Source organism: Elephantulus edwardii, unplaced genomic scaffold (assembly GCF_000299155.1).
Source record: "Elephantulus edwardii isolate Elephantulus edwardi_28Jun2011 unplaced genomic scaffold, EleEdw1.0 scaffold00133, whole genome shotgun sequence".
In the NCBI taxonomy this organism is placed as follows: Eukaryota; Metazoa; Chordata; class Mammalia; order Macroscelidea; family Macroscelididae; genus Elephantulus; species Elephantulus edwardii.
The window spans coordinates 6,136,752-6,158,859 of NW_006399883.1; the positions used below are offsets into that span (position 1 = coordinate 6,136,752).

The following is a 22,108-nucleotide window of genomic DNA, read 5'->3' on the forward strand; positions in this document are numbered from 1 at the left end:
GATTTCATATTGCTTTATTTGGACACATCATCAGGAAAGATTAATCACTAGAAAGAACAGTCTGTTTGGTAAAATAAAAAGGTCAGCAACTATGTGCTCAAATACGACAATAATTGCAAGGTTGGCACAGGCAGACACTGTTTAATGCTGTTATATGTTGGCCACTGTGACTCAGGGTGACTTGACAACAACTAAAAACAACAGCAGCATGGGGGAGGTACAGCAGAAAGGGAGCTCCGGAAAGAAAGAGGTGGGTGTTCAGTATGTTGGTAGTGTTAAATTGTTTGGAAAGAGAATCAATGAGCTGTATGCATGCACTAAAGTGACCCTCAGAAGCTGGGGGTCGGTGAGACCTTTTGGAGCGTGGTGAGCGGAAGATCTCTCAGCGTGGGTGGAGGATTTATTTGGAGACATGAAGTATAATAATTAATTCTTCATATAAGTTTTCATATGAAGAGGCTTAAAGATTTTAGAACCTAGAAGAGTGTGGGCTCCTTGGTAGAGCTCTTTTAACATGACAACACTCAAGCATATCTGTGTGCTCATGTGAGAGACTGGCTAATTTAGCAGATCTGAGTTCAGCTCTGGTTTTCTCCTTCTGGAAGCAGACCTTGGAAACTCCTCTTTCCATTCCCTCCTCTTTGAGTTCTCACTGCAGGGAATAAGGGTCCCCTTCAGTGGTCCTTGTGCTGAGGGAGTAATGACAGATTGCAGGCTCCAAATCTGTCCATTATCATGTCATGTGAGGGCTTTGAGTAGAGGCTGCTTGGCGTCAGGAGTTGCCTGGCTATGTGTGGGGAATCAGTAGGCACAAATCCGTTAACCAACTGCCACAGAGCTGACTCCAACTCATGGCAGCCCCATGTATGATAGGATAGAAAGGGCACCATGTATCTTTCAATGGAACATGATGGACTTTTTGGAAGTAGATCATCAGAGTTTCTTCTGAGGCACCTCTGGGTGAACTCAAAAGTCCAACTCTTTGTTCATGCTAAGCACATGAATCCTTTGCACCCCTCAGGAGTTCCAGGTGGGAAGAAAGGGGAGACTCTGAGCTGGCATGGTGGAGCCAAAGATGAGGAGATGGAATTATCAGCCTTGGCAGATGGCAATGTTGACCCCCAAGGTGGGTTCATTTGCTGGCTGATTAGGGGGTGAGGTGAGGTGGGCCACTCAGTCAGCATTTTAAAGGGTGGCGAATATTGCTGGGTGCTTTCCAAAACTGGGTTCAAGAACCCCTGCTCCTGAGGCTCTTACATATTATAGAGGAAAGAAGACAGAGAAATGGACCAATATGGTTGATGTGGTCTGGCACAGACACATGAAGAAAATGGTGCAGGAGAGTCATGGTCCTGGTGTGGTGTCTCAGGTACAGTGGTCACTACAGGGCTTTGGACAGAGAAAAAATGCAACAGGCCAGTGAACTGTGAGACAATCTTGGGGAAGAGTATTTGAGGGAGAAGGAAGAGTGTGGCCAGCAGTACCCAAAGTCCTTCATGTCCCAATCCCTGGAACTTGTGAATACGCCACCTGACACAACAAAGGGGACTTCACAGAAGTGATTAAATTAAGGAACTTGAGAAGGAAATGTATCTGACTTATTGAAATTGCCCCAAACTAGTCACCTGGGCCTCTATAAAAGGAAAGCAGAAGAATTAGTTAGAGAGTGAAAATGTGATGACAGAAGCAGAGTCCAGACGGGAGGAGGTGCCTTCTGCTAATATCGGAGGGAAACATGAGCAAGGAGCATGGGTGGCCTCTAGATGTCAGAAAAGGTGAAGGAACGGCTGTCCCCAGAGCCCTCTGAAGGAATACACTTCTATCAATTGTATGATCTAAAACAATCTGTGTTGTTTTAAACCACACTTTGGTGTAAGGAATTTGCTGCAGCTGTGATGGGAAGGCTATAGAGTCCATTCAAGGCACCGTGTGGTTCAGGACAAGGGTGGAGGGTGTGACAGGGCTGTGGTTATTATCAACTTTTAATTGTAGAAATAGAAAAACACAATGGAACAGTGATGACTTAGCTTCTATATTTCTCCTTTGATGACCCCTCTTGGTTTGTCTCCATCCCACTCATTCTTCCCTCCTACATGTCTTTGAAGAAAACACTCCTTCATCATAAGGCTTCATCTGTAGCTATCTCTGAATATACCTCTGAGAGATAAGATGTATTTGCCTCTTATTTAGTTTCTAGCTGCTGCTGGGTTGACTCAGGGCCCCCCGTGTCCCATAGGGTTGTCAGTGACTGATTTTCAGAAGTAAATCACCAAGTCTTTCTTATGAGGCTCATCTGGACAGACTTGAACCTCCCACCTTTCAGCTAACTGTTGATACACTCAGCCAGGTAAGTTGTTAGCTGTCTTTGAGTGGTCCTGACTCGTGGTGACACTGTGTACACTGGAATGGAATGCTGCTCATACTGTTATGATTCATGGGGTTTTCATTGGCTGATTTTCAGTAGATCACCAGACCTTGCTTCCTCATGCATCTTAGTCTGGAAGTTCTGCTGAAACCTGCTCAGAATCACGGCAACACTCAAGCCCGTTTGCGTTTTCTTCCATAACTGTTCAAGTTGCTCCTCATCAATATATTTCTTCTGGATTGTTGTCTCTGGGGTTTTGCTCTCTTCATTGTTTCTTTCATCTTTTGCATCTTCTTCTGTAGCTGTTCAAATAACTCCACAACAACATATTTCTTCTGGTTCTGTCTACCTGGGGTATTCACTGGGCCTGCATTTTTAAGAGGCATGTTCTTTTGTTTTTTTCTTGATGACTGAGGCAGATTGTGGCTTTCTTGACGTTATGTGAGTCTTTTCTTAGTAGATGGTCATTGTAACTACATAGTGATCCAGAACATAACAATGTTTTGTGAAGGACCTATATATTTGTGCTTCTTTCTTGGTCTGAGGCTCGCAGGGATCCCATGCGATGTAACTAGACAGCAGTGTTTTACCCAAATCACCTGAATGGGAGAACAGAAAATCTGTTCCCTTCCAGAAACCATGTCTTGTCTAGCTTGACTTTTCCTGGTTCCTTCTGCATGAGCTTAAGGGGTCCCATGTAGTGTAGCTAGACAGCAGTGTTTCACTCAAAGTATTTGAATGGCAGAATAAGAAGTTCCCTTCTAGAAATGGCATCTCTGCCCTCCTCAAGCTGTTCTAGTCCCTTCTACTTGAGCTTAAGAAGTCCCACACAGTGTAGTTAGACAGCAGTGTTTCGTCCAAAGCAACTGCGATATTGGTGCTCCTGGTGTTGGACAGTGGGGGCGGCAGCTTAGTGTTCTCCAGGCAGTGGGCAGTGGGGTCTCCAGGCAGCAGAGGCAGCAATCTAGTGCTGTAGGTAGGACTGTCGTTTGGGCCACACTCAACGTGGCAGGCAGTAGTTCTGTTGCCAGCCAGGGTGTGAGTGCGCCTGGTCGAGCTGCAGCTGTCAGCAGACACCGGGGAAGTGGTGGTTGGAAGATGCTCTTGGGCTGGCTGTGCCACACAGGCCTTGGTGTCCTGCAGCAGAGTGACGGTAAGGTCCCTGACCGTCGTGACGAGTGCCCATGGCTCGTGAGACGTGCACATGGCGTGAGAGCTCCCTTTTATGTTCTACTTCTACTCGCAGATTGAATAACCAACCTGTTGGTTAGCAGCCCCACACATTAGTTGCTGCTCCACCAGGGTCCTTACCAATGAATAGGGGAGAGCTGAATTTGCTGGGTGGTGCAAATTGATAAGCACTTCGCTGCTAGCTAAAAGGTTGGTAGTTTGAACCTACCCAGAAGTCAGGCCTGGCAAACTGCTTGGGAAAGATTTCAGCCTGTAAAACCTCATGGAACACAGTTCTGCTCTGCACACAGTAGGGTTATAGTAAGTCAGAAATGACTTCAAGAAAACCAGTTTGATTCACACTTATGTTTATTGTGCTTTGTTTGCAATAGCAAAGAGCTGAAAACAATCCAAGCGCCCATTAAAAAATGAATGGATAGAAAAGCTGTGGTATACTAAACAATGGAATACTATGCTGCATTGAAAAACAAGGAACTCATGCAATATTATTCAAAATGGATGACCTTGGAGGACATTATGTTGAGTGAAATATCTCAGTCACAAGAACAAATATTGCATAGTGCCACTGTTGCAAAATGGGACTGACATCGGGTTTGAGGGAAGGCAGAGAAGAAGTGGAGGAATTATGTATACTGCATTGAAACAGATGAGGGAGAGAACTGTTTAAAAGGAATATATGGTTGGGTATTATTGTCATGACAGGAGTCCAGAATGAAGGCTGCACAGTAGAGTGTACTTGGGGGGAAGAATTGCATAACAATGAAAGAGTTTTTCTTTTACTTTTCAAGAAGAGTGAATTGAGAGCTCCGGGGTGGGCAGGGAGAAAAGTGCAACAATAAATGACTGGAAAGCCTAAGTCTCTGTGAACTTTCATTTAAATTAATAAAAAAGAACAACAAAATACAAGAACTATATTAAACAATCTTTTCTGATTTTTTGTGAATTTTCATCCTTTTGTGCTTTTATAGATTGCCCTCTAATAAGGAACTTCGTGGCCTTCAATGTCACCAGTAGTGGTTTTCATCTGTCTTGGAGTTTAAATTCTACCCAGAACCGCACTTTCCACGTGCAGGTTTACAAGGGCGAGGAGCTACTGAGAAGTGCCAGGACCAGCGGGATGACCCTGGAGGTGGCCGGGCTGAAGGCCGGTGTGTTGTATAGAGTGATGACGAGCTACCCGGGATGTGAGGCCAATGGCCCTTCTTCACTGGTGGTCAGAACAGGTACAGCGCTGGGCAGAGGGCCTCCCACTGTCTCTGCAGTGTGTCTTTTGGTTATAGTCTCAAGTAACAAAGTCCTCCAGAATGGGGTTGGGGTGGGTTTAAATGGCAGACGTTTAGTTACTGACTTCCAGTTCTCTAGCTTGGAAGTCCAAGGTCTGTGTGTTGGCTTTGCTGATTCTTGAGACTCTGAGGAGTGATCTTATCCACAGCTTTCGCCCAGCCTCTGGTAGTTCACATGCTCCTTGGTTTAGTGATTTATCGTCATCTGACATTCTCTTCTGCTTATGTCTCTTCTCTTCTTTCATAAGGATGACACCAAAAGATTAGTGTTACTGAATACAAGGGATTCTTTCTATAGTCAATTATCAAGAAGACAGATGATTGCAATATTAAAAACACTTTACTACAGATCTGGGAGGGCAGGGAGAATCTTCTCTAAAGCTGTCTCTCCATCTGGAAGTGGTCATTAGGCTTTTATACTTGGGTTAGACTTTTTTTAGTTAAAGTTACAGGATTTCTACATTTAAAAAGAATAGTTTACACATAGTTACTAGTAAATAGATAACTTACGAAATAGTTAACAAATGACAGAGAAAAACAGTTTTGAAAAGGTAAAAGCTAATACAAGAAAGATGAATTTCCATTCCTGTTAAATAAGGTACAGTTTACATATGACTGAGAAAAACCAGTTTTGAAGACGTAAATGCTAATTTAGGAAAGAGACATTTCCTCTCCTGCTAAATAGGCAGTTTAAAGTATTTAACATGACTAATGAAAGGAAAAAAGAATACGAAGGCAAAGTAACTAGTTTTTCAAGCTAAAGAAAAGTTTTGCAAGCTGGAGAAAACTGATGTCAGTTTTAGAACTATATTAACTGGTATGTCTGAATAATTCTGAATTTATTAATACCATCCCATCGTTAGCACCTATTCAACATCAAGACAACAAAGATTCTCACCACTGGGCCAATCGGCAACATCATAATAGATGGAAAAGAGATTCAGATTCTTAACAATTTCAGCTTCCTCAGGTCCACAATCAACACTCTTGGAACCAGCAACCAGAAAATTAAAAGACAAATTGGAGTGAAAAAAATTGCTGTCAGGGACCACCCCAAGAGTATTGGGAAGCAACGATACAGTTTAGAGACTTAGATGTGCCTGATGCAGTTCATAGTCTTCATAATTACTTGCTACATACACATTGTGAAGGGGATGATTTCCAAAAAAGGCCCAGGGGCCTCTTCGAGTAAGAACTAGAAAGTTCTGACTCAGAAATACAAGAAAGACACCAATACCAAGTAAGAGATGAGGGTTTATTAGACATTCATAACAGACTTTGAATGGATCAGGACAGGCTGACCCGTCATTATCTTACAAAAGGGCTTATGTATCCTTTGTTTGGAGAGTGGGGTTTAAACAGCTGATTAGTGCATTTCTTCTAAAGGATGTATGGTGACTTTTGGCCTCTTGTTTATCTTTTCCTTGAGTCTATTGTTTTGCCACATTCCTTGAGGGTCCGTTTCTATGGTTATATTGCCACAGTCTTTGTCAAAACCAGTTCTGATTGATCTCCCTTGTTAGTATGTCCTTTGCCATTCCCTGTCACTGTCAGGGAGCTAGACAATGACTAAGGATAATAGAATAAGAATCTATGTCTGAGTTGTGGTGCTAGAGGAGAGTCTTGAATATACCATAGACCACCAAGAAAACAAATAAGTCTGTTTTGAAGACGGTGAAGCCAAGTTTCTCCTTGACGGCTAGGATTTTGAAGCTCCATCTCACATACTTTGGGCTGGCCAGGATGAATTAGTCCTTGGAAAAAGATATCATGCTTTTGGAAGGGAGGAGGAATGGCACAGGAGAGGAAAACCCTGATGAGATAGATTGATCCAGTGACTGGGGGCAATGAGAGTAGGTGTGTCAAAGTTAGTGAGACTATCTCAGGATAGGGCAGGCTTCAGAGCTGTTGTATATAGGGTCACTATGAGTTGCAGGCGAATTGATGGCACATAACAACGACTCAAGTACAAATCTGTGGTAAACCTAACTGATAACATCTGCAAAGACCTTATTATTTCTAAATAAGGTCTTGTTCACAGACATTGGGTGTTACTACATCTGTCTGCCCTTTTGGAAAACTAAATTTGATCCTTAACCCTTTCTACTCCACTTCTCTTATTTCCTCTTCCTTTAACAAGGACACAGGAAGTAACTGTGTGTGGATCACTCTTCCTCCTGGGTCAGTGGAGGGTTCTAGCATTAGCTGAGTCTTGGGGGTCCCCTCACTTTTGCACATCTTGGTATGATCTGGCCTTATTCTGACACTATATTATGGGGATGATATGAAAGTTCAAGGGAAAGCTAAAGAAAATTAAATCAAATCCAGAAGAACCAAAATTTGACCTTCAGTATCCCATCTGAATTTAAAAACCATCTTAAGAACAGGTTTGAGGCTTTGGACACTGATGAATGAAATCTAGACGAGCTGTGGGAGGATATAAAGACTATCACCCATGATTAATGCAAAAAGGTCATTATAAAGACAGAGGAGGAAGAAAAGACTGAGATGGATGTCTGAATCTCTGAATATCACAATGAAGTGTTGAGAAGCCAAAACTAAGGGAAGGACTCAGAAAGTTAAGGAGCTGAACAGAAGATTTCAAAGATCAACTTGGCAAGACAAAGCAAAGCATTATAATGAAATGTGCAAAGAACTGGAGTTAAAAAATCAAAAGGGCTGAACTCACTCTGCATTTCTTAAGCTGAAGGGACTGAACAATAAATTCAAGCTATGAGATGCAGTACTTAACAATGCTATGGGCAGAATACTGAATGATCCAGGATGCATCAAAAGATGATGGGAAGAGTACACAGAGTCACTGTACCAAAAAGAAATGATGACACAAAAGAATTTCATGACCAAGAGGCAATGGTGATGAAGGAGAAAGTTCAAGCTTGTTCTGAAGAAATTGGAAAAACAAAGCCCCTCAGAAATTGATGGAATGAATACCAATTGACATGTTTCAGCACGCAGATGCTTCCCTTGAAGTGCTCACTAGATTGTACAAAGAAATCTGGAACGCAGCTATATGGCCTTCTGACTGAAAGAGATACATTACAAAAAAAGGGTGACCAGACAGTGTAGAAATTATTGCATAGTATCACTAATATCACACATAAGCAAAATCTTGCTAAGGATTATACAAAAACAAATGCAACAGTACATTAACAGAGAACTATCAGAAGTACAGATTGGGTTTAGAAGAGGCTGTGGCACAAGGAATATCATTGCCAATGTTAGATGGCTCTTGAATGAAAGCAGAGAATATCAGAAGGATGTTTGTCTGTGTTTCATTGACTGTGTAAAGGCATTAAACTGTGTGGATCACAATAAATTGTGACTAAGCTTGTGAAGAATGCGAATCCCAGAACATCTGATTGTGCTCATGTGAAACCTACATTTGGACCAGGAGGCAGTCATCAGATCAGAGCAAAGAAACGTGGTTCAAAATCATGAAAGGAGTTTGTCAGGGATGCATCTGGTCTCCATATCTTTTCAATCTGTATGTGGAACAGATCATTCGGGAGGCTGAGCTCTATGAGGAGGAAAGTGGCCTCAGGATTGGAGGAAGACTCATCAACAACTGGTGTTATGCAGATGACACAAACTTGCTCACTGAAACTGAGGAGGACCTGAAGCATCTGCTGCAGAAGGTAAAAGACTGCATTTTTCAATAGGGAGTGAAGCTCAATATCAAGAAAACAAAGATTTGCACCATGATAGATGAGGAAGATATTGAGAGTGTTAACAATTTCAGCTTGCTCGGGTCCACAATCAACACTTTTGGAACTAGCAGCCTGGAAATTGAAAGACAAATTAGATTAGGAGACTACAGTCGGGGACCTCTCCAGAGTGCTGATGTGTAAAGATATCAGTCTAGAGACTAAGGTGCGCATGATCTAGGTCATGGCCTTTGTAATTACTTGCTATGCACCAGAGAGCTGGAAAATGAATAAGGATAACAGAACAAGAATCAGTGCCTTTGAGTTGTGGTGTTAGAGAAGAGTCTTGAACATATATAGCATGGACTTCAAAGGGAACAAACAGGTATGTCCTAGAGAGGGTGAAACCACTTTGCTCCTTGGAGGCAAGGATTTTGAAGCTCACATACTTTGGGCATATTTCCAGAAGAGACCAGTCCTTGGAGAAGGGCATCATGCTTGGAAAGGTGAAGGGACAGTGCAGAAGAGGAAGACCCTGTATGAGACGGATTGACACAGTGACGGCGATAATGGGGGCAAGTGTGTTGGAGACAGTGAGACTGGCTCAGGATAGAGCAAGATTCAGAGCTGCTGTACATAGGGTTGCTATGAGTCACAGATGACTCAATAGTACATAACAATAACAATAACATGAGTTCTATGGAGGCCTCATCTTATTTTGAAAGACTTATATTTGGTCCTCTAGAGTAGGGGTCAAGTTTGCACTCAGCTCCTAAGCATAAAATTAACATTTGGAATCCATACTGGGGAACATTGGAAGCCTGGATATCTATGTTAATAGGAATCAACCACTGAAAACTCTATGCAGTAGTTCTGCTTTGAGTCACATGGAGACCCACTATGAGTCAGGATTGACAGGAATGAGAATCCCATTTTTAGGCAGAGTGAGGTAAAACTCTAAATAAGGCTGCAATCTGCATGTATTTGAAGACATTTTGCCACCTTGGATCCCACGTAGCTGGATCTGTATAACTTTCCAAACCAAAGAGCTCAGCCTCACATTAAAATATTCATGAAGCATGCTTCATTTTCCACGTGGTGAACTGAAACAGTTCACTTATGCCATGAGAAATTGCTTTGCCAAGCCAACAGGACACACACATGAATCAGGAAAGCGTCTGACCTGGCCCACCTCTGCAGGCTCTATGTCATTCTCTAATGTTATTTCAAAAATACTTAAGCAGTAAGTGAAAGCTGCACTCCTTTTCTGTTGAGGAAACAGACCAGAGAGGGATTCCTTTACCCCAAAGTCACTCAAGTGTGAGGGTTAAGCTCAAGGTTTTGAGAGTGCTGATGTGCCACTTTCTCTGCACCCTGAAAAATCCATCAAACTCTCTTCTCAACCAGTGTTCAGAGCCAGTTGCTATTGAATTTACCCCAGTGTAGAAACTATTTTTTTTTTACACAGGCTGCTCCTTGGAGGTAGGGATTCTGAGGCTCCGTCTAACATACTTTGGACATGTTGTAAGGAGGGACCAGTCCTTGGAGAGGGATGTCATGCTTGGGAGGGTGGACGGACAGCTCAGGACAGAAAGACCCTCAATGAGATGGATCAATTCAGTGACTGGAGTAATGGGGGTAGGTGTGTTAGAAACAGTGAGATTGGCACAGGATAGAGCAAGGTTTAGGGCTGTTGTACATAGGGTCACTGTGGGTTGCAGGTGACTCAATGAGATAGAACAACAACAATAACAATATAAGACTAGGAAGCTCTGGAGGCCTAGGTGGTAGAAACTGCACTGCAATCCCAAAGGTATACATGATTCAAACCTATCAGCTGCTCTATAGGAGAAAGATGGGTAATCTCCTCCTGTGTGATTACACATCTCTGAAAACCCACTGAAAGGTCAGCTGTGGATCGATTCTAACTTGATGGTATATAACAACAACAACAACAACAACAACAATCTAAGACTGCTAATACATTGAATTACATCCTCTAAAAAAAACATGTTGAAAATCTAACTCTGGAAACTATGAATATAGCCATGTTTGGAAAAAGACTTTTTTCCTTGTTTCATTAAGTCATTCATTCTAGAGTAGGGTAAATCCTAAACCTAATTCCTTCAGATGCTCAAAAACACTCATTGCTGTCAAATCAGAACTGACTCCTAGCTGACTCTCCAGAGGGTTTTCAGGAAGCTGTAAATCACATGGGAGGAATCATCCATCTTTCTAGTGCTGCTAATGGATTTGAACCACCAGAGTGGCATGGCCTTTGGGCTAGAGTACAATTCTCTAATGCTAATGGACTAAGCCACCAGAACTCCCCTAATCCCTTCTGACTAATGTCTTACAAAAAAGAGCAGAGAGACACAGGCATGCTCACAGGGGAGGAAGCCTGGGAAACCAGAGACAAATGGATCTACTATCTTTAAAGAACTTCAAAGATTGTTGGCAGCCATGAGATGCTGAAAGAGACAAAGACAGACCTTTCCCTTGAGCCATGCCCTGAATTTGGACTTCTAGCTTCCTGGACTGTGAAACAATAAATGTCTATCCTTTAAAGCCACCTGCCTTGTTGCATTTCTGTTATAATAGCAAAATAACTAAATCAAAGACTCCTGCTTCAATCTATTTATTTTACCCTCAGTAGGAAAGATTTTTATGTAAAATATTGACAGGACAGTGTGTGGCTTTGATGAAATGATTTCATGTAATTTGCATTACTATCTGCCTTAGATGCCCGAGTATTTGAAGTCATAATCAGAATCATCAACCGCAACTTCACAGAGAAGCTACTGAACCGCAGCAGTGTGGAATACAAGGACTTCTCTAGACAATTGCTGCAGGAGGTAAGCCCAAAACACAACCACGGGGCTTTTCATGGGTGTTTGAGTGAGAACACTAAACGTGAACCTGCCCAAACCCCATTCCATGATGTTAGCATAGTTATATTTCATCAAAGCTTCAGGGTGGGTTAAATTCAAATTGCTTAGCAATGGCATAAAAATAACATTTAAAAAAGGGAATATACAATATGATTTTAAGTTGGGGCAATGTGTTTTTGAAATATGTGCCTTTGATTCAAATGGGTTGCACGACTTGAACAGACACTTGTGTTTTGTGTTGATCATTTTATCATTGGAATTTGGGGATATTTTATTGTGTGTTGTAGAGTTTCATTGTTGTTGCTGTTATGTGCTCTTGAGGAGCTTGCGACTCACAGTGACCCTGTGCACAACAGCTCCGAACCTGCTCTCTTCTGTGCCAACATTACTGTCTCTGGAACACCTACCCCCATTACCCCAGTCACTGAGTCAATCCATCTCGTTCAGGGTCTTCCTCTCTTGTGCTTTCCCCTCCACCCTCCCAAGCATCATGCTATGTGCCATCGAATGGCCTGGGACTCACAGTGACCCTATGTACAACAGCTCTAACCCCTGCTCTCTCCTGTGCCAATCTTATCGTCTCTGACATACCCATACTCATTACCCCAGTCACTGAATCAATCCATCTCATCGAGGGTCTTCGTCTCTTGCTCTGTCCTTCCACCCTCCCAAGCATGACATCCCTCTCCAAGGACTGGTCCCTCCTTGCAACATATCCATAGTATGTCAGACAAAGCTTCAGAATTCTTGCCTCCAAGGAGCAGCCTGGTCTCATCCTCTCTAGGATGAACTTGTTTGTTCTCCCAGCAGTCCATGATATATTCAGTACTTTTCTCCAGCACCACAGCTAAAAGGCATCCATTCTCCTTCTATAAAGTCAATTCTGGTGCCTGGAAATCCCATGTGTATCAGAATAGAACTGGGCTCCATGGGATTTTTGGTAGTTGCTTTTTGGAGGTAGATTGGCAGGCCTTTTTTTTTTTCTTTCTGATGTGGCTTAGATAGGACTCAAATCTTCAGGTTAGCGGCTAGGCGTGCTAACCTTTCATATCACTAAGTGTACCTTTATTATGTTGTTGTTGTCATGGGCCTTTGAGTCAGACTGATGCCTAGCTGACCCTTCAGGGTGTTTTCAGAGGCTGTAAATCAGAAGGGAGGAGATTGCCCATCTTTTTCCTGTGCAGCAGCTGGTGGATTCGAACCCCCTTCTTTTGGGTTGGCAGTGCAACTTTTAAACAATAAGCCATCAGAGCTTTCCAATCTCTAATATGCCAAACAGTAAGAAGATCTGTCTTTTGTTCTAGGGGGAAATCCTGTGTCTCCCAAGACAGCTCACTATACAAACATCCTTCAAAAGACAGTCTAGAATAAAAGAGTGGGCAGTGCCTGTGCTCCAAATACGTGTGGAAGATGGCAGGGCCATGGGAAATCCTCAGAGTTTTGAACTTTCTTAGAAAATTCCTTCTCCTCTGTGTTAGGTCAATTGTGTGCACTAGAAGAGAGGGCCAGGCAGGCCTGGGCAAGGCTGCTGACCCTTGACCTGCTGATGAGTGACCCTTGAGCACCTGGCTCTGCCTGTGTGTGTCATGGGGATACTGTTCAAAATAGGTGGATGTGTGAGAATGACTCCAGATAGTCATACGATTGCTCCTTGATGGCTCTTGTTTGTCAATCAATTTAATGATGACTCTCTCGACCGTTCACACTCACATACAAGTTACGTTTGTACTAAGTTCAGGGCACCCAGAAGGACTGCTTCATCTAATGCTCCATTGCCAGGGGCTTGACTGTAGTGGTGGTTGTGAATTCTAGCAACCACTAGGCTCAACCCAGCCTATTCCAGGGAGAACTTAATGGGGATCTTTGAGTAAGACGATGTCTCTGCTGGCCCCTCAGACTTTGGTTGCTGAGACCTTTTCTTGATCTCAAAATGGGCATCAAAATGGGTCTTGTGCCCCTTTACCAGTCACACCTGGGTCCCTGGTAAATGATTTTGAGGATGTTTATTTATGTTCTAAGTTGCTATTGCTTCTTTGTGTCTAGGTTGAAAAGTCTTTCCCTCCAGCTGTTTCTGACTTGTACAGAAGTGGGAAAATGCGGGTGGAGATCATATCTCTCCAAACTGGAAGTGTGGTTGTGAAGCTCAGACTCACAGTACAAGATGCTGAATTTCCAGTGCATGTCTCCACGCTGTCTCCCATGATCCCATCGTTGTTCACAAGTGCAGTGTTCCAAATCGACCAACAGGGGACGCTCGTGCAAGGTAGCTTCTCCTCCTCCAGGCCTGAGTGAGGCACTATGATGCCCTTTCATCTTCCGGGCTATATTACTTTAAGTCAAAGTTGGTTTCATCCTAAAAGGCTAAATCATTCAAATACAAACCCTTGATCTATGTTCTCCACCAGAACCAAGTGACCTAGGCCCAAGGTCTGAAGTACAGAGCGTACCTGCATCTCACTTGCGTTTCACACCTGGTTTCCCCACTTAAGAGATGGTTCCCTGAGAGCTCTGTTGTTGAGCTTAGTCCTTAGGCTCTTGAGTGGACCCAGGACACAGAAAGAAACCCTGGCTGGAGGATAGCAGGAGGGTGAATAGTCAGTGCTTACTTCCTGTGGTAGTGTGGATTATTTTGCATTTTTTGGTATTAGTGGATTGATCTCAGTAGTCCATACAAGGTTTGCTATTCTGAGAGAGGGGAAAGAGGGAGAGGGAGAGGGAATGAGGGTGAGGGAGAGAGAGAGAGAGAGAGAGAGAGAGAAAAGAAGAAGAAGAAGGAGGAGGAGGAGGAGGGGAGGAAGGGAAGGAGAAGTACAGTGAAATACCTGAAAGAAGTCAGCGAAAGAGAGCTGAGGTTTAAAGTCACAACTGTATTCAAGCGGAGCTCCCCAGTGAATCCTCCGTCCTGAAGGGACAGAGCAGAGAATTCGCAACCCCGGGGGGTGGGGGGGGGGGGGTGGGGTGGGATGGTTTTTTTTTTTGGATGGGGTTTTTTTTTATTGGGGTCTTCGGGAAGAAGGGAATTACATTCCGTTTCTTGATTTACAGTCTGCGGTTGGCTCAGGGAGGTTGGCAAGGTCGTTTGTCCACCTTATCAACTGTAAGCAAGGCCATCCAGCCTGAAGGCTGCAGTCTGAGAAAGTGTTGACCTTTAAGGAAGTGTTTGGTGTTCAAAGGCAGGGGTAGGGGGTGGTTCTGAGGAGGTGGTGCTGGGGATAAGGCTCCCATAGCTTCTACATTGAAGAGCCTCAGGTTTGGGCTTAATCATTAGAACAGATGGTTCACTGTCACTTCCTCTGCTCTCAGGTGAGCACTGATTTTTCTGGCCCAAACTACCTGTTATCCCCAAGAGTGCGGGGAAGGCTGTGTGTGTGTGTGTGTGTGTCTGCACTCTGAAGTCCTGCCTCTGAGAACACTTGCCTGCTCAGCACAGGGGTTGCCGGTGACCCCCTAGTGCCAAGGGCAGAACCAGAAAGTACAGTATACGCACAGGCTTGTTTGTCGTGAAGTTTCCTATGGTTTGTACACATCACATGAAAGGATCCTCCACAGATGAATTAATAAGCATAGTTAAGCTCATGCTTACCATGCGTACTCGGTGCTCTATCTCTGTCAGAGACTGTAACTTTGTGACGAGGCCTTGACTCTGTAGGAAGGTACTGTGCATTTGAGAGAGATGGATGCCAGTTACACCTAGCGGGAGAATTTTTGAAGTGGTGAAAAAATATGTGAAAATGTTTATTGAAGTTTAGTAAGTCAGCACAAGTAAGCCCTGCTTACCTTGGTTTTACTGGTTGGTCTGACTTTGCTCAGTGCCCCTTAGGGAAATGCCACAGGTCTGCCTCTGCACCAGGCAGAACGTGACCTGAGCTACTAGGCAAGGGGGTCTGGGCAGGAGCTGAGGGCCCTGAAAGTGAGCTCTCAGAATGCACCCCAAGAGCCCACCGGATCCCAAACCTGAGCTATCTCGAGCAGATCAGCCAAGTCAGTCCCATTGCTTCCCACCCATGTCCATGAGCAAGGCTTAGACCATTCTGCATCCTTGCTAAATGAGGACAGTGGGTCGCGGGGGGTGGGGGTGGGGGGTATATCGGGTGACTTTCATGAATGTGGGTCCAAATTAAATGCCCACCCAGAACTTCTGAATGGGGCTCTATTAGTCCTTAGGGCTGCTATAACTTAGTACTACCAACCAGCTGACTTGTAAGAACAGAAACATATTCTCTCGCTGTTGTGGAGGTCAGAACTCCCAATTCAGGGTATTTCTTGGTAGAGCCTTGCTCTGGGGAAGGGCTTGTTTCTCCAGCCTTGGGTGGCCCGAGAGTTCCTTATCTCGCAGCTATGTCATGATTCTGTCTCCACATGGCAGCCTTGCCTCTCTGTGTCTCCTCACAGTATCATCCTACTAACGACCTCTTGTAACTAACAACTCTGTTATTTCTGTTGGCTTGGAACTGACCCATGGCTGACCCTCCAGCAGCTTTTCGAAGGCTATCAATTGCACAGGAGCAGACTGCTCATCTTTCTCCCATGAAACTGTTGGTGGATTAGAACTGCCGAAATGGTGATGTTTTTGGGTTAACAGCACAACTAACAGCGTCTCCACAGACCAAGTCACACAGACAGGCATGGAATTTACATACCATCTTGGGACACTGCTCAGTCCATAGCAGTGGCCTTACTTGAAATGAGAGTCTTTGCAGATGTAAGTAAGTGAGGCCCTCCAGACGAGATGGATTGAGGGATGATTGAGTCAGCCAGCTGTGAGCAACCCTGTAGCCCTACTCTTCACCAAGTCCCTGAGGCCTATAGGAAGGTGCGGCTCTTGCTGCACAGAGTTTCTGGCAGAAAGGGCTGCTTACTTAACATTTTGGAACTGAGTGTTGCTGTGGGAGCTCTGGTGGTGTAGTCTGTAGGGAGCTGAGCTCATAACCCAAAGGTTGAGACTCTGTGACAGTTCAAGTCTACCAGTGGATCCTCGGGTAAAAATGGATAATTTCCTCCCATGAAATTTATAGCCTTGGAAACCCAACGGTCAGCACTATGAGTTAGTTCCCACTCGACAGCAATGGATAAGGGAAATGGAGGAGACCCCTGTGTCAGGGACCTGGCATGTGTTGGTAAACAGGAGGTCCTGGGCTTTCTTCGTAGGGAGGCATCCCCGCCTTGTGTAGGTTTTCTGACGAGTGACTGCTGCCTTCTCCAGACACCAGGACCTGAGGAGCTGGCCACAGGCCTGCGGCAAAGGGTGGCAGTACAAGCCTGGTCCTACTGGGGAAAATACCCACTCTTCCCAGAGAGAGCCCCTCACCTTTGGGGCCAAGGAAGCAAAGGAACAGCTCATTGGTGTAATTGTACATAAAGCAACAAATCGCCACTCTAAAGGAGAAAAGATCTTTGTTCTGTTGCTCAGCAGAAATTATCGCATTGGCATTGTTTTCACATCTTAGGTTGTTTTAGAACACTTGCTCCCATGAAGACTTGTTGTGTGCCATTGAATTGCTTACGACTCATAGCTCTGTGTACAAGAGCCCTAAACCTTGCTCTATTTGTGTCAATCTTATTGTCTCTGACACACCTACACCCATTACTCCAGTCACTGAATCAATCCGTCTTATTGAGGGTCTTCCTCTCATGCATTGTTCCTCCAGCCTCCCAAGTATGATGTCCCTCTCCAAGGACCGGTCCCTCCTTGAAACATGTCCAAAGTATGTCAGACAAAGCTTCAGAATTCTTGCCTCCAAGGAGCAGCCTGGTCTCATCCTCTCTAGGATGAACTTGTTTGTTCTCCCAGCAGTCCATGATATATTCAGTACTTTTCTCCAGCACCACAGCTAAAAGGCATCCATTCTCCTTCTATAAAGTCAATTCTGGTGCCTGGAAATCCCATGTGTATCAGAATAGAACTGGGCTCCATGGGATTTTTGGTAGTTGCTTTTTGGAGGTAGATTGGCAGGCCTTTTTTTTTTTCTTTCTGATGTGGCTTAGATAGGACTCAAATCTTCAGGTTAGCGGCTAGGCGTGCTAACCTTTCATATCACTAAGTGTACCTTTATTATGTTGTTGTTGTCATGGGCCTTTGAGTCAGACTGATGCCTAGCTGACCCTTCAGGGTGTTTTCAGAGGCTGTAAATCAGAAGGGAGGAGATTGCCCATCTTTTTCCTGTGCAGCAGCTGGTGGATTCGAACCCCCTTCTTTTGGGTTGGCAGTGCAACTTTTAAACAATAAGCCATCAGAGCTTTCCAATCTCTAATATGCCAAACAGTAAGAAGATCTGTCTTTTGTTCTAGGGGGAAATCCTGTGTCTCCCAAGACAGCTCACTATACAAACATCCTTCAAAAGACAGTCTAGAATAAAAGAGTGGGCAGTGCCTGTGCTCCAAATACGTGTGGAAGATGGCAGGGCCATGGGAAATCCTCAGAGTTTTGAACTTTCTTAGAAAATTCCTTCTCCTCTGTGTTAGGTCAATTGTGTGCACTAGAAGAGAGGGCCAGGCAGGCCTGGGCAAGGCTGCTGACCCTTGACCTGCTGATGAGTGACCCTTGAGCACCTGGCTCTGCCTGTGTGTGTCATGGGGATACTGTTCAAAATAGGTGGATGTGTGAGAATGACTCCAGATAGTCATACGATTGCTCCTTGATGGCTCTTGTTTGTCAATCAATTTAATGATGACTCTCTCGACCGTTCACACTCACATACAAGTTACGTTTGTACTAAGTTCAGGGCACCCAGAAGGACTGCTTCATCTAATGCTCCATTGCCAGGGGCTTGACTGTAGTGGTGGTTGTGAATTCTAGCAACCACTAGGCTCAACCCAGCCTATTCCAGGGAGAACTTAATGGGGATCTTTGAGTAAGACGATGTCTCTGCTGGCCCCTCAGACTTTGGTTGCTGAGACCTTTTCTTGATCTCAAAATGGGCATCAAAATGGGTCTTGTGCCCCTTTACCAGTCACACCTGGGTCCCTGGTAAATGATTTTGAGGATGTTTATTTATGTTCTAAGTTGCTATTGCTTCTTTGTGTCTAGGTTGAAAAGTCTTTCCCTCCAGCTGTTTCTGACTTGTACAGAAGTGGGAAAATGCGGGTGGAGATCATATCTCTCCAAACTGGAAGTGTGGTTGTGAAGCTCAGACTCACAGTACAAGATGCTGAATTTCCAGTGCATGTCTCCACGCTGTCTCCCATGATCCCATCGTTGTTCACAAGTGCAGTGTTCCAAATCGACCAACAGGGGACGCTCGTGCAAGGTAGCTTCTCCTCCTCCAGGCCTGAGTGAGGCACTATGATGCCCTTTCATCTTCCGGGCTATATTACTTTAAGTCAAAGTTGGTTTCATCCTAAAAGGCTAAATCATTCAAATACAAACCCTTGATCTATGTTCTCCACCAGAACCAAGTGACCTAGGCCCAAGGTCTGAAGTACAGAGCGTACCTGCATCTCACTTGCGTTTCACACCTGGTTTCCCCACTTAAGAGATGGTTCCCTGAGAGCTCTGTTGTTGAGCTTAGTCCTTAGGCTCTTGAGTGGACCCAGGACACAGAAAGAAACCCTGGCTGGAGGATAGCAGGAGGGTGAATAGTCAGTGCTTACTTCCTGTGGTAGTGTGGATTATTTTGCATTTTTTGGTATTAGTGGATTGATCTCAGTAGTCCATACAAGGTTTGCTATTCTGAGAGAGGGGAAAGAGGGAGAGGGAGAGGGAATGAGGGTGAGGGAGAGAGAGAGAGAGAGAGAGAGAGAGAAAAGAAGAAGAAGAAGGAGGAGGAGGAGGAGGGGAGGAAGGGAAGGAGAAGTACAGTGAAATACCTGAAAGAAGTCAGCGAAAGAGAGCTGAGGTTTAAAGTCACAACTGTATTCAAGCGGAGCTCCCCAGTGAATCCTCCGTCCTGAAGGGACAGAGCAGAGAATTCGCAACCCCGGGGGGTGGGGGGGGGGGGGTGGGGTGGGATGGTTTTTTTTTTTGGATGGGGTTTTTTTTTATTGGGGTCTTCGGGAAGAAGGGAATTACATTCCGTTTCTTGATTTACAGTCTGCGGTTGGCTCAGGGAGGTTGGCAAGGTCGTTTGTCCACCTTATCAACTGTAAGCAAGGCCATCCAGCCTGAAGGCTGCAGTCTGAGAAAGTGTTGACCTTTAAGGAAGTGTTTGGTGTTCAAAGGCAGGGGTAGGGGGTGGTTCTGAGGAGGTGGTGCTGGGGATAAGGCTCCCATAGCTTCTACATTGAAGAGCCTCAGGTTTGGGCTTAATCATTAGAACAGATGGTTCACTGTCACTTCCTCTGCTCTCAGGTGAGCACTGATTTTTCTGGCCCAAACTACCTGTTATCCCCAAGAGTGCGGGGAAGGCTGTGTGTGTGTGTGTGTGTGTCTGCACTCTGAAGTCCTGCCTCTGAGAACACTTGCCTGCTCAGCACAGGGGTTGCCGGTGACCCCCTAGTGCCAAGGGCAGAACCAGAAAGTACAGTATACGCACAGGCTTGTTTGTCGTGAAGTTTCCTATGGTTTGTACACATCACATGAAAGGATCCTCCACAGATGAATTAATAAGCATAGTTAAGCTCATGCTTACCATGCGTACTCGGTGCTCTATCTCTGTCAGAGACTGTAACTTTGTGACGAGGCCTTGACTCTGTAGGAAGGTACTGTGCATTTGAGAGAGATGGATGCCAGTTACACCTAGCGGGAGAATTTTTGAAGTGGTGAAAAAATATGTGAAAATGTTTATTGAAGTTTAGTAAGTCAGCACAAGTAAGCCCTGCTTACCTTGGTTTTACTGGTTGGTCTGACTTTGCTCAGTGCCCCTTAGGGAAATGCCACAGGTCTGCCTCTGCACCAGGCAGAACGTGACCTGAGCTACTAGGCAAGGGGGTCTGGGCAGGAGCTGAGGGCCCTGAAAGTGAGCTCTCAGAATGCACCCCAAGAGCCCACCGGATCCCAAACCTGAGCTATCTCGAGCAGATCAGCCAAGTCAGTCCCATTGCTTCCCACCCATGTCCATGAGCAAGGCTTAGACCATTCTGCATCCTTGCTAAATGAGGACAGTGGGTCGCGGGGGGTGGGGGTGGGGGGTATATCGGGTGACTTTCATGAATGTGGGTCCAAATTAAATGCCCACCCAGAACTTCTGAATGGGGCTCTATTAGTCCTTAGGGCTGCTATAACTTAGTACTACCAACCAGCTGACTTGTAAGAACAGAAACATATTCTCTCGCTGTTGTGGAGGTCAGAACTCCCAATTCAGGGTATTTCTTGGTAGAGCCTTGCTCTGGGGAAGGGCTTGTTTCTCCAGCCTTGGGTGGCCCGAGAGTTCCTTATCTCGCAGCTATGTCATGATTCTGTCTCCACATGGCAGCCTTGCCTCTCTGTGTCTCCTCACAGTATCATCCTACTAACGACCTCTTGTAACTAACAACTCTGTTATTTCTGTTGGCTTGGAACTGACCCATGGCTGACCCTCCAGCAGCTTTTCGAAGGCTATCAATTGCACAGGAGCAGACTGCTCATCTTTCTCCCATGAAACTGTTGGTGGATTAGAACTGCCGAAATGGTGATGTTTTTGGGTTAACAGCACAACTAACAGCGTCTCCACAGACCAAGTCACACAGACAGGCATGGAATTTACATACCATCTTGGGACACTGCTCAGTCCATAGCAGTGGCCTTACTTGAAATGAGAGTCTTTGCAGATGTAAGTAAGTGAGGCCCTCCAGACGAGATGGATTGAGGGATGATTGAGTCAGCCAGCTGTGAGCAACCCTGTAGCCCTACTCTTCACCAAGTCCCTGAGGCCTATAGGAAGGTGCGGCTCTTGCTGCACAGAGTTTCTGGCAGAAAGGGCTGCTTACTTAACATTTTGGAACTGAGTGTTGCTGTGGGAGCTCTGGTGGTGTAGTCTGTAGGGAGCTGAGCTCATAACCCAAAGGTTGAGACTCTGTGACAGTTCAAGTCTACCAGTGGATCCTCGGGTAAAAATGGATAATTTCCTCCCATGAAATTTATAGCCTTGGAAACCCAACGGTCAGCACTATGAGTTAGTTCCCACTCGACAGCAATGGATAAGGGAAATGGAGGAGACCCCTGTGTCAGGGACCTGGCATGTGTTGGTAAACAGGAGGTCCTGGGCTTTCTTCGTAGGGAGGCATCCCCGCCTTGTGTAGGTTTTCTGACGAGTGACTGCTGCCTTCTCCAGACACCAGGACCTGAGGAGCTGGCCACAGGCCTGCGGCAAAGGGTGGCAGTACAAGCCTGGTCCTACTGGGGAAAATACCCACTCTTCCCAGAGAGAGCCCCTCACCTTTGGGGCCAAGGAAGCAAAGGAACAGCTCATTGGTGTAATTGTACATAAAGCAACAAATCGCCACTCTAAAGGAGAAAAGATCTTTGTTCTGTTGCTCAGCAGAAATTATCGCATTGGCATTGTTTTCACATCTTAGGTTGTTTTAGAACACTTGCTCCCATGAAGACTTGTTGTGTGCCATTGAATTGCTTACGACTCATAGCTCTGTGTACAAGAGCCCTAAACCTTGCTCTATTTGTGTCAATCTTATTGTCTCTGACACACCTACACCCATTACTCCAGTCACTGAATCAATCCGTCTTATTGAGGGTCTTCCTCTCATGCATTGTTCCTCCAGCCTCCCAAGTATGATGTCCCTCTCCAAGGACCGGTCCCTCCTTGAAACATGTCCAAAGTATGTCAGACAAAGCTTCAGAAT

At 45.0% G+C, this 22,108-nt stretch overlaps 1 protein-coding gene across 1 annotated transcript in view; it reads left to right on the top strand.

Annotated features, from left to right (window-relative positions):
- Positions 1 to 22,108, top strand: part of UMODL1 (uromodulin-like 1) — a 100,955-nt gene that overhangs the window by 29,684 nt on the left and 49,163 nt on the right. Inside the window, exons 7-9 of the mRNA XM_006894044.1 lie at positions 4,525 to 4,779; positions 11,247 to 11,359; positions 13,439 to 13,658. Coding sequence (XP_006894106.1) covers positions 4,525 to 4,779; positions 11,247 to 11,359; positions 13,439 to 13,658 — 588 coding nt within the window. The remainder of the gene's footprint in view (positions 1 to 4,524; positions 4,780 to 11,246; positions 11,360 to 13,438; positions 13,659 to 22,108) is intronic.